The following is a 12439-nucleotide window of genomic DNA, read 5'->3' as shown; positions in this document are numbered from 1 at the left end:
GCGATCACTTCTAAGGAGTTGTAGGTCTTTAATGTCAGACCAAGGCCCTCTGTACTTCTGCAGTAACAGGGCATGCAAATACACCTCTTGAACAGAAAGGTTTGCATAGTTTTAACTGTTACTGCATCTTTGTGTTCATAAACAGACTCTTCCCAATCCAACACGCAGCAGGACTAAGCGTTTGTACTGATGCACAAAATTCAAAAGAATTTCACTCCACAAAGACTCAGGTAGAGGGAAGTCCCACAGCTATCTGTTCACTGGAGGCCAGTGTATGCATTCCGCTGCCCATGTCCTGCCTGCTCACTGAACAAGGGATCAGCCCAGCACTACTGAACAGGTCCCCCAGCATGGAGCTTCCTGGTGACAATCTGTGACCAGACAGCAGCATTTACCTCTGCAGAAATCCCTGCTCCAAAGCATCATTATGCAGCTTCCCACAGGAACAAACACAATCTATTCTTGCAGCACGTACACACTGCACATTTCCCTTCACCTCCATACAGAGCTGCCAGAGTTCTTCCTGCTTCTTCCTGATTTAGCTCTGCTGCAGCGCTTTATTCTGCCCCTGCTCCCAGTGCTGGCTGGGACAAAAGGATTTCCCAGCCACTCATATTCTAAGGAGGGTGAAAAATCTTGTGGAACACAAATGCCCCCACCCTCAAGGCAGAGAAAATGAGAAGCTTAGTTTACTGAATGGCTGTAGGCAGCACAACTGACAGTCTCCCAGTGCTGTGGGGAAAACTACCTGCAAGCACCAAAAGTGGTCTATGAGCACTTCATTCCATTCATGAATTCATTCTGGAAAGATAGAGAAGTGGAAGAAGTATTTCCTCAGACTGACAGATCTTGACCCAGAAACCTGTGGAATGAGCCTTCCCTCCCCAGGGAGCTTCTCCAGGGTTAACAGACCCAAGCACCGCAGCTGGAAGGGACTCTGCTTTAACACATCCCATCTGTGCTCACCCGCTGTGAAACTCTTCACTGCTGAGTCAAGAGGAAAACAACCCTTCAAAATTGAACAAACAACACTGGATCTCAACGGTTAACAGATTCATCGACATTATCATAGTAGGCTTCACAGGAGGCAGGTAAGTAAAACCCTGTTGAAGTAGGGAGCAGAACAGCAGAGAAATGAGCTCCAGAAAAAGTCTGTCAGGAGTAAAAGACACCGAGACATGTGTCAGGGACTTCAGAAAGGGGTCCAAGGTGACGATCTGTTCAATGACCTTAGTGGCACAACATACAGTCTCCTCTTCTGCATCCACTAGCCAGCAAACCTTGCTGCATTCTAGAAAGCTTAGCTTGCCTCACTGTAATTACAGTCAGTTTTCTGTATTTCTCTGTCCTTGTTTCAGAGCAGATGAGAGTGCATCTGTGGGATCACAAAGGCAAATGCTAAGCATCTCCAAAAGGCTCAGAGGAGCCAGGGGATTATTCCTGTGCCATAACCAGATGATGAGCTAGCTGAACAGGTCTCATTTAGAGTCTGCAGAACAGTCAGAGTTAGGATCAAAAACCACACACAAAGTAATCAGGCTCTGTCAGTCAGTGTTACATGGAGCACACATTCAGCTCCATCAGTACATTAATCCCTGTTAACTGTTGCACCACCCTGATAACGAGGTGCTCAGAGCCCAACAGCCATCACAGCAGGATATTACAGAGGCACTGCAAAAAGCTTCCTCCCCCTCCCTTGTTTCAGAGGGCAGGAAACTTAAGGTTAGAATGGCTTTATTCCTGCCGTGCTTGTATGAGACTGGGCCCAGTCTCAACATGTTACTGATTTCCAAATCATCCCACTAAGACACAACCATGCAACTTGGTCCATTTCATGGGCAATGAAATGCTCAAAAGCTTTAGTGAGCCCACGGCCAGGTGGGCACAGCATAGAAGAGAAAATACTTGCTTGTTACCTCTGCAGAACTGAGCAAGGCACCAGATTACTCCTTGACCACAGAGAATGAGCCACTGATACAGCTCCACCCAGCCCAGGAAGCAGGAGACCAGACCTCTGACTCAGCCCCAACTCTCAGATGTGGCACTGAAGCACATAAACCACAGAGACACCAGCCTCATTAAAATATTGCCCTGTTCTACTTCACAGAGTTTGAGTCATGAGAGACCTAAGCTCTGACTTAAAAGGAACACCTGCTTAAACAAGATTAGTCATAGCTACAACCCAGCATCTCCTTGGCTTTCTAACAGCAGCAGATAGCTTCTAACTGGGAGCAGGGGAACACAACCCACTTGCTTTCCAAGTGACTGATATGAAAGCCTTTAACCTGAAGCAACATAGAGTTACAGCATATCCGATTCCAATCATTCACCAACAGCCACATCAACAGCTGCATGTGCTTTTCCACCTGGCATGACAAGCAGTGTCCTTCCTTTCCCTCCACAGCAGGCAGAGGCCTCTCGCCCTCCCTTCTCTGTGGTGGGAAAAATCCCTGCATATTTCACACAGCCTCTCCATGCAGAGACAACATCTCTAAGCATGATAATTCATGACAGCATTTAGACTCTGGTACAGGCTGTCCTCAGCACAGAGCTAAAGCAAATGTGGGAGGGTGGGGAGGGGTGTTCTCCCCTAACTCAGACTTGCTTTGTTTTTTGCTTTGTCTGCAGTCTGGCAAGTCCAGGTCTTCCTCCTAAAACAGGGCTGGGTGCATAACCCCACCTCCCAAAGCCAACTGAAAGCCAGGTGGCAGATGGAGACATAAGCAGCAGATGGAGATGACAAGACAGCAAGCCAACTAGTGTTCCTTTGCCCAAGCTCAAGGCTCACCTGCAATGTGCTGAATGCCTTGAAGAGAGCAGGAACCGGTGAACAGCGACGAGCATCCACAAGAACAGTTAGACCCAAAGCCTGACATTCTGGTCTGCAAGGACAGAGAAAAAGAGGTCACATTATAGCTCTGTAATGACAGGGCTACCTTCTCCTAACCAAAATATACACATGGCAACAACCACCTGGATTGCTCAGTTTTTACCTCTGCTATCTCCACTTGAACTTCCCTTTTCTCCAGCTTCTAGGATACATCTCACTGATAGCAAAGGTGCTGACACCCACTCTGGGTAATCCACACAGGAAAACCAGTCCTTTCTAATTGCATTCAGGGACAAGCCTGGTCTTAGCCACAGTGCTTCACAAAAACAGCTATTCTGGATCAGACTCAAAATCTGCCTTGCCCAGAATCAGATTTGAAGGGAGAAGCATAAGAAACAAAGCATGACGAGCAGAAGCTTTCTCCTGGGTTAAGCCTACTTCCTTTATCAGTAGTTTAAAGGCTTCAGGGAAAAAAAAGGAAATAAATTAAAACTCACTAACAGAACCTGAGTGTTACCTCTTATTAGTTCAATCACCTAAAAGTGAAACAAAGTTTCAGTAGAGCCTGAGATGAGTTCAGGGGACAGTCTGTAATAGTGAAAGCAAGAGTAGCTGCAGTAAACTCCAGCTTTCAGACTCCAAAAACAATTGTTAGCCAGACATCAGGGCAGATTTTCTCAACCCTTGCAGATCCTCCTTCCCTTTCAGCTTGGAGGCCTGGCCCTAAAATATCATGTCACAACACTGTATCACAGAGCTGCTGCACGACTGCCCCATCATAGCTCCCAAATCCTATTTTCTGGGCTAATGAAGGATAGCAAGAATGGCTAGGATTCAGGGCAATGCATGAAAACATTCAGTACATACCTAATTCTATCACACTATGTGCACAAGGCACATACAGGATAGCCAAAGTGCTTACTGAACACCAGCCAGTTCACCCTAACAGGAGATTCCCACCTGTACGGTTTCAGAACTGTCTGGACCAGGCTCCTAGGCCAATAAAGCCAACCTGTCCTACTCACTGCCTCAGCTTCCACCTCCGCGACAGGCGAAGCAGACACAGCAGCAGCTATCCACCCTGTCAGCCCAAGAGCGTCACAAACCTTGGGATACTATGCAAGTACAGCAGAAGTCGTACAAGCTCAGTGGTGTTGCAGTGGGGGTTTAACCAGATTGTGTTCCTTGTTGTTATTATGGCCACTGCACGTCCTGATTTATCTCTGGTACCTGTAAAAAAAAGTAGGGGAAAAAAGTCACACAAGGAAGTCAAAGGTGCCTGGTTTAAGGTGCATATGCCTCCTATTCCCCTACTACCATCCCATCACCTTCCTGGAAATGCTCCCCAGAACTAGATATAGTGTGTGCTGCAGACTGCAGTAGGCTATAAGCACACTTGCAAGGTGCTCAAACGCTGCCCCAGAGGGAAGCAGCTGAGCTCTGCTTGTCATTCTCTCATGGTAGTGTTAAATTTGGACTGCCGTCTTCCACCCAAACACATTCTTCACAAAATATGGCTGAAGTTAGCTAATGATAACCCAACCTTTTGAGAAATGCAAGAATCTCATAAACTCAAATAATCTCACCTCCGCTTATGTTACAATGTTCACATTGCTGTCTGACAAGAGAATGCAGACAGGTTTGCAGAACAAGATGCACTACTAGACTGGGCACACACACTGCAGGCTGAGCCTAGCGTGGTACCAGACATCTCTACCTTGGAACTGGAGCTTCTCCTTGGAGGCTGCAGAGCAGACAGCCCAGAAGCACCCTCCTGCCTGCCTGCAGCTCTGACAAGAGAAGAGTTGGTGCCAGGCTTGCATTAGTTCCAGAGCTTGCTCAAGGCACAGGGAATAGTTAAGGCACAGTATGGGCAACACAGCTGAGCTGTGATGTGTTGAGGAAGGAGAAACCCCTCTGCTTCACTTAGCCATGACAACAGTTCTCTGCCAAGTCTTTCTGTCTCTTCTGAACTTTATTGCTACCACAGGAGATACTGCCATGGCCACCTCTCTCTCCATCCCAGGGACCAGCATGCAAGTTGACAGGTAAAATGGATACAGATGGACAGCCCCAAGCACCAAAAACTGTCCTGGTGTGATCTCAGTCTGTCGCTAGGACGTGACTTGAGTAAAGGCCACAGACACAGATGGGCATCACTTAGAAGCAGGGCCTTCTCCCTCCCAGGGACCAGCACGGTGGCACAGGCATTCTGCTAACAGCCGGGACAAAATCTTTCATTGTGTGATTCAGGAGGAGTTTTATTACTCATGAAATATGGTATTCTGCACACTGTATAAGCAAAGACCTGGAGAGAAATTAGTAAAACCTTATTAATATACCCCACTTCATAAGCTAAGGGGATAATCAGAAAACAACAGCAACAAAAAATAAAAAAGCACTCAATGACAGGAAAAATGGCTCGACAACCAGGCTCAGTAAAAAATTTATAACTCTGAAGCAACATCTTTTGTCTATCAGGGAGGCTGGGTATCACCAGAACTTGATTAAACCTTGAACTTCCATATAGGAGCCAGGGAGTTGCCAGAACAGGTCAAAAAAAGCAACTGCAGCCACCAGGGCTAGGTCTCCAACAGTGGCATAACCAAGAGCATAATTCAAGAGCAGAATGCAGAAGTGAAATCCTCTTGAAAGGAAAATCTCTTCCTAATTCCATCAGCTACTAGTTTATTAATTAGCTCTTATTCACTATTCATTATAAACAGTATCCTTTCTAATGTAATCATTATATCATTACCAATATCCAACACAAAGTGTGTAACTGAGTGGTGAGTGTATTCCCTCAGGTGTGAGGATTGCACACTGAAATCTAAAAGGAGACACGTGAGAGATGTCAGTCAAATCAGACACTGCTTCTACAGAAACCATGATTCCTCCCTTAGACAAAAACTCCCTTGGAAGTGGCATCAAACCCAAACCTTGCTTTCTTCAATGCATTTCCAGGGCACATCCCTTCAGCCCATATTCAAATGCATTTGCCTAGTTAAACAGTTGTACATTCTGATAGGAGTCTGTGACAAAGGAAACAACTAGAGCATTAGATCACATAGACAGGCTTCTACAATAGCATGGACTATGAGCTTCTCTTAAAGAGCTCTCTCTCAAACCCTGTCATTTTTTGGCTGTTGTACACAGCATAAAAATGTCCACCCTGATCAGCAGACCAAAAAATCAGAAGTCTTCCTTTGGAATTTGTTCTTAACAGTTTAACCTCCTGTGGCAAAGTTACATGTTTGAATATAAGTCTGTTCTGCATTTGGTTTCCCATTTCACCTTTTTCCAGAAGACCGGAAAAGTTTTATTTCCCTTTCCTCCTTCCCTGCACAAAGGTGTTTTCACCTCATTCTCAATCATCTTATAATAGATAAACCATCTCCCAGTGCCTTGCCATAAGTCATCCAGTTCAGTTACAAGAAAGGGTTGTCACCCTTCTCTGAACCAATATTCATCAATTCCTTTTATAACAAAGTCATCAGAACAGCCCAAACTATTTGAGAGTCAACACCAACAAGTACAGAGAGGTAAAATCACTTTCTTAATCTGACTAGTCATCCCCCCTCCTTTACATATCAAAATCGGTCTTGCAGCCCCAGCACTGAGTGGGAAATCCCTGTGCTGCCTTTCTGCTCTCCTCCCCAACTTCTCCACACTCCACAATGCACAGGTCCAACCGACCTCTTCTCTGCTCTTTGGCCAATTTTCAACTCATCCGTGGCTCCTGAGCTGATCGAACACAGCCACCTTTCTGCCCCACACTGGACAACCCCCTCACTGGCTGTGGAAGGAAGTGACCCCACAGGGGGAGCTTATGCAGATGCAGCCAAAAGGCTGTTTCACACTGGAGAGGTAGAACTCGCTTCCTCTGCTTTACTTCATATTTGGTTAAACACAAAGACCTCTTGTGTGGGCCCTGCACACCAAGCAACCCTGGCTGCTCAGTCCAACAGCCTCAGCTTTGTATATCACTCTGCCAATATTTGTCCCATCCAGAAGCTTTATCTGCAGCAATTTGATACTTGTTGCCATATCAGATGTAAACACTGAATATTGTTTGACCTACAACTGATCTCACCAGAACAATTCTGGGAAGTCCTCCCTTGATAGCTAGTTTTGTCATCTGCTATTTAGCTACACTATCATTCATCCCACACATTGCTCATCCACACTTCATTGGGATATTTCCTTTCAACTCTATGTGTCATGAAATCAAATGTTTTCTAAAAATCTGTTCTATCTATGCAGCAACATTTAATCAACCAAACTTCTAATTACCAAGTATAAAACTGGTTTTACAAGAGCACTGTCAAATAGCATCTTCTATACTCCTATCCTCTAATTATCTACCAAGTGAATCAAGTTCCCATTATTTTGACCAGGTCTGATGTCAGGCCCACCAGCCCATCATTAGCTACATCCTCACTCTTCTGTTTGAACTACTGGTATGAGCACATAGATTTGGCTTTTCTGACTCATGCATGCCTGGTTCACATTTTGAGGCTCCTGGGAGCAAGTTAACATGACTTTTATGAGATGGAAGTTCTACTTCCTGTCCTTCCCATCCAGAAACTTTAGAGGAGTCAAGAAGCGTTGCTTCTGGAGAGGTTTGGGGTGAAAAGAATGGAACTGTCACCAGTCCACAGCACTGCAAACAGAGGCTCATCTCCCTTGTCCTTCCTCAAACCACGCTTCCCAGACACAGGCTGAGCTACTCACCGGGCAGGCAGGCAACTCCACTCCTGAGCACTTCTGGATTCACCTCCTTGACTATGGCAGATGCAAAACGACCACCCCAGGCACTCCCAGACACTGGAGATGTTGGAGGAGTAACAGCTGTTGAAGTTTCCTCCTGGGCACTGGCTGTACTCACTGGTTTCAATGCATCTGTGCCAGTTGCGTCTTTTCTCATCTCTGCCCCTTCTGACACCACCTCTGTAAGACAAGCAGCAGTCAGAAGCTTGAGCAAATCTCCACCCAAAAGGTCCCAGGTAAGTCCCAGACTGGGGAGGGATGTGCCCCCAGCCCCAGCACTCTGCAGCTCCTCCAGTCCTCGTGCCAGCAGCATGCATGTTCCAAAACTGGCTATAACATTAATAGTACTGTAATTCTAAAAAAATAAAGCAATTTATTGTGAAGTTTTCAAGTTAGAAAAACTCAGTTAAGATCAGGATCACTGCAGTCGAAGTCATTTCTAAAGGTCCAAGTCTGCTCAGAGCCTGAAAGCCTGGCACGGTACAAGTGCCTGGCTAAGCCCCAGCAGCCTGAGCGTGTTGAAGTGATAAAGCAGCTTCTGACAGGGAGAGATGTTCCATCAGAGCAGAATTACTCCCCCAACACCACTTTCAGACTAGTTCCTGAAAATATTAAGTCAACTCAAGGCTGGAAATCAGCTATAGAGACCTTGTTCTGCTCATCCAGATTGTTTTAATTAACAGTTAACATGAAAGTCTGAACCCTATTTTAAAACCCTGAGGAACATGGTGATTACACCAATCGGCTCTGTGGAGAACTGTAGAAAACAGTTCCTTTGCTTGACACCTCAGCTCTTAAGTATGAGTTATCAGAATCAGATAATTCCAAAATTAAATGTCTTAGCTACCACGTGGAAAATAATGTTAGTTTTATCAAGTTTCAATTTTCACATAGAAGCAGCTGGAGAGAGGAAAAAATATATATATACCTACTGTGTAAGAAGTTTTATTCCCCATTTCCCAATATTATAAGAATTAGAAGCCAACAAAGTGTCTTCAACAACACATCTTCAGCATCCTAAGTACTCAGCTAGGCTATCCCACAGTTTAGCAGAAAGATGTTAAAGAAAAAGCTATACTTTGCTGTAAGTCCTGATACTTCAGTATCTACCAATGAAAAAAAAAAATCAACCTATCTTTAGGAAAAGACTGGAGCATTTATTTGCTTGCTATGAAGTCAGACATTTTAATTGCTATTTAAAATTAACTTCAACCATCCTACCTTCCTGCTACATCAACAATGCTGACACTTGACTCAGTTTATTTACTAACAGATTCCAATACTTCATTAAAGAGCAGGACCAGGAACAAAGCAGTCCTTGAAGTGGCTTTCAATACAAGTTTTAGCAGTGAAGGAGATTTGCAGGTTGAGGCTCAGCCCAAACTACTTTCAAAATTGCTAAGTGGGTGAGAGAAGTGCCCTGAGCAGCATGGCTCACTGCACAAAATTACCCGACAGTGGGGGGAAGCTAGGAGGGGCTCCAGGGCTCTGCACCATTGAGGCCATGATGGAGTAGCTGCTCATTGCTCTTTGGTAACAACCCTCTTGAGAGAGCATCCCTGGGACCCAGCTTGGCATCTGCTGCATTTGACCACATAAGCTGCTGCAATGGTGTCAGTGCTCTGCACAGTTATGGGACACAACCGAGCTCAGTTCTGTTCCTAAGTCTACCTCAGCCTCCTCTTTCCAGTGACGCAAGACGTCATTCATTTTGGACAACACTGCTGGATCTTCCTGAAGCAGCATTTCAGATGGGCATTGATCTCCTGTACATGGGGTATCTTGAAGATCAAAAAGTCATGTAAGTCGTGCCCCAAAAGTTTCACATTAAGGATTGAAAGACTTTCTAAGGAGAACACAGAATCATCTTCAAGAAGCTGTAAGGCCTGGTAATAAGCAGAACCACACAGTTTGTAGTAAATAAATCTGCATTAAATGAGAAAGCCTGCAAAGAGGACCAAAAGGTGGCATTTAAAGAAGACAAGAAAAGGAACATAGCTATATGAAGGACAAGAGAAAGACACAAATGCACATGGTAGCCCTGTCTTAGATATCTCTTAGGAATGAGGAAGCAAATCCCAAAAGGAGAGAAGCATTTTGCTCAGCCCACCAGACAAAGCCCCAGAGAAAGCTCACTGGAGTTGTGTAGCCTCCAGACTACGTACATTTTGCCTGAACAAACCTCTTCTCTAAGCTTTTCAGGGTCAGTTCAGCTTTGCAGACCCCACCTCTCTGCCAACAGGTCCAAGCACACTGTTATTTGCAATCTGGGGTGGAGGCATTTACTAAAGCGGAAATTGTAGAATGCGGAGGATTACATCAAAAAGCAAATTGAGAACTGAGACATCTGAATTTGCCATGTTTGCAGGTTCCACCTTTCCCCAAGGTTAAGGAAGTGGTAGAGAAGGATTTGCTTGTGTGCATTTCAAAGAGACATTAGCATTTTTCCTGCTAACTGCCCCAGCACCAGTATCATCTATGCTAACATCACGTAGTAACAGGCATCGGGAATGGAACGCCCTGCTGAATACGCTCCAGTGTGGTTTTTCAGCCGATTTTTTGAATATAAAGATATTTTCCACCCTCAAATACAGGAATTATTTCCAGAGCTGTAAAGTTTCAAAATTCACTTAAAGTTAGTCATTAGGGAAAAACAGCAGTCAGACTTCCTGTGAATGGAACCAGTGTAGATTTTAATCCACCAAGTCAGAATAGCTCATATTTGACTTGAAATCTAAGTTAGATCATATTTGTCCAGAAAATAAGCTCAGTCTGTGACTGGGAGTGGAAGGGGAAAGAGTTGAGAGACTAGGAAAAATCTGTAGATAACAGCAAACTCAAGTGCCCCAGATTTGAATGTGTATTTTGAAATAATCTACTCCGCCTGCCAAAACAAGAGCAAATCGTACATCTGCTTACTAGTACTGAGGTGTGAACTGCCAATCTAAATTGGCCCAGCAAAGCTTAGGCTTTGTTGTTATAGTTTAAGCAAGATACCCAGAGTTTCCAATCATAGTAGCAAAAGAACCCCAACAAGACACAGAGAAGTCAAGTCACCTACAGACCGACTGGAAAAGTCCATTGGTAGGACTGAGCGTAGGACATTTGGTTCACCTTGTAATTCTATCTCTGAGTTATCTTATTGTATCTCTGAGGGTTTAGTAGGGTAAGATAAGGGGATGGCTTGTTTGGATCTCAAAGCAATCAAATGTAATTGAATGGATTAAGCTTATTATAGTTCCAGCTATAATGTTTAAGAAATATTCCTGGCATTAACAGATTTTTGAGCTGCCATGTGCCTTAAAGAGTTTGGTTGGTAGGTTTGGGGGTTCTCCCGGCAATTTAGGTTGTTTCTTTTGCTTTTGAAACTCCAAGATGACAGGATTTTTTTAACTGCAATGCCAAAGTGTATCATCATCAGAAATGGGCCATGAATACATCGCTTATTTCAGCCAAATCCCCAGAAACATTTAAATTGTCTGTCATTTAAGAACAAACTCCACACACACCCCAGAGGGGTCCGTCATTGTTGAAATCTGCAGCAGCGGCCAAGATTTGTCCTGTGGATCAGCGAAAACATCACACTTATTATCTCGTACATGAGCTGGACCTGTCTAATTTTAGACAGAAAAGACAGGAACATTGAAAAAGCAACCACCAGAGCCATGAGGAAAGCATCCACCCAGCACTCAATGCAGCCTAGGTTTTTCTGAGGTCCAGTCGTTTGCAAACACAAAGTCAAGCCAGGTTTGGCTTGCTCAGGGGAACGGATACCCATGGCATGGCTATTTATTGGCATAGATCGCCCAAGAGCTACAGAGAGGCAGAAGGTGACCTCTTTTTTTCTGGTCATATTGATGGACACTCAGAAAGACACACACTTCTGAAACAGAAATTCGAGCTGACCCCTCTGTTTCACAGAGAGAAATGCTCGTCACTCCAAACATATCAGAAATGCCTGGTAATCATGGGTTTGCCTAATTATGAAATTAAGTATTTTGGTGCGGGTGATAATGAAATTCCATTTTAATCAATGGACACTTCAGGTCCATTAGGAGGTCATGGTAAAATGTGACTTTTGGACACTTGAGAAAGTAGCTGTGTTTGCAGCCAGGAGTAGTACCACAGCAGTGATGTAGGCTCTGATCCACACAACTTCAGACCAGTGAAAGCATTACAGTGGGAGCCCATCCCAAGACAACTAGCTCTTGATCTGCTCCTCCAGAGGGTCTGACACTAACAGTGTAGGTCTCTACCTCCAAGCCTTTCACAAGAGACCTCACTCTAATCTTTCAAGCTGGGGAATTTTCCTAGCCAGGGGTCTCAGGGAATGAGAGCTGTTGAACTGGAATGGCATGTTTCACCCGCCCCCGCCACACACATGCTCCTCAATGTGATCTGCATATCTAGCTACAGCTTTCCAGACTCAGCAGAGGCAAGCCAACATCATGTCTGTGCGGTTACATGCTACCCACTTACAGCCTGGTGCAAAAGGCAGAGAGATCTGGATTGCCTGTTCAATTCCTTCCAAAGGAGCATAGCTCCAGCACAGCAACCCAAGCATCACAAACTCTGGGCAATACCTGCTTGAAGATATCGTTTGAGTTGAAGTTAGATGCTTAATTTCTCAGTGCTCTCCCACTCAAGTTAAACAGCTCCTACTTGAATCTGACAAAGCTGAAGAAAGCTCGCCAGAGGGGAAGGGAGGGAAGAGGGGGGCATCCTTCAACTCTGCAGTTTGCTTCTTAGATCAGTTACCAGCACACACATTTGTTGATCTTCATGTCATGTTAAACAGCTAGTACTTGACTGTGGCGTTCACTGCTGCTTCCTCTTGCT

At 44.8% G+C, this 12439-nt stretch overlaps 1 protein-coding gene across 4 annotated transcripts in view; it reads right to left on the bottom strand.

Moving 5' to 3' along the window:
* The window catches only part of PLEKHG4 (pleckstrin homology and RhoGEF domain containing G4), an 89269-nt gene that overhangs the window by 51911 nt on the left and 24919 nt on the right, over positions 1 to 12439 (bottom strand). For all 4 annotated transcript variants that reach the window (XM_082063106.1, XM_082063107.1, XM_082063109.1 and 1 more), the window contains exons 4-6: positions 7565 to 7780; positions 3937 to 4060; positions 2789 to 2882 (exon numbers count right to left, since the gene is read on the bottom strand). In XM_082063106.1, the coding sequence (XP_081919232.1) occupies positions 2789 to 2882; positions 3937 to 4060; positions 7565 to 7780 (434 nt within the window). The remainder of the gene's footprint in view (positions 1 to 2788; positions 2883 to 3936; positions 4061 to 7564; positions 7781 to 12439) is intronic.

This window comes from Streptopelia decaocto (assembly GCF_964273445.1).
Source record: "Streptopelia decaocto genome assembly, chromosome: 11".
NCBI classification, from domain to species: Eukaryota; Metazoa; Chordata; class Aves; order Columbiformes; family Columbidae; genus Streptopelia; species Streptopelia decaocto.
The sequence above is the reverse complement of the archived record's forward strand: the minus strand, read 5'-3'. Positions and strand labels throughout refer to the sequence as shown.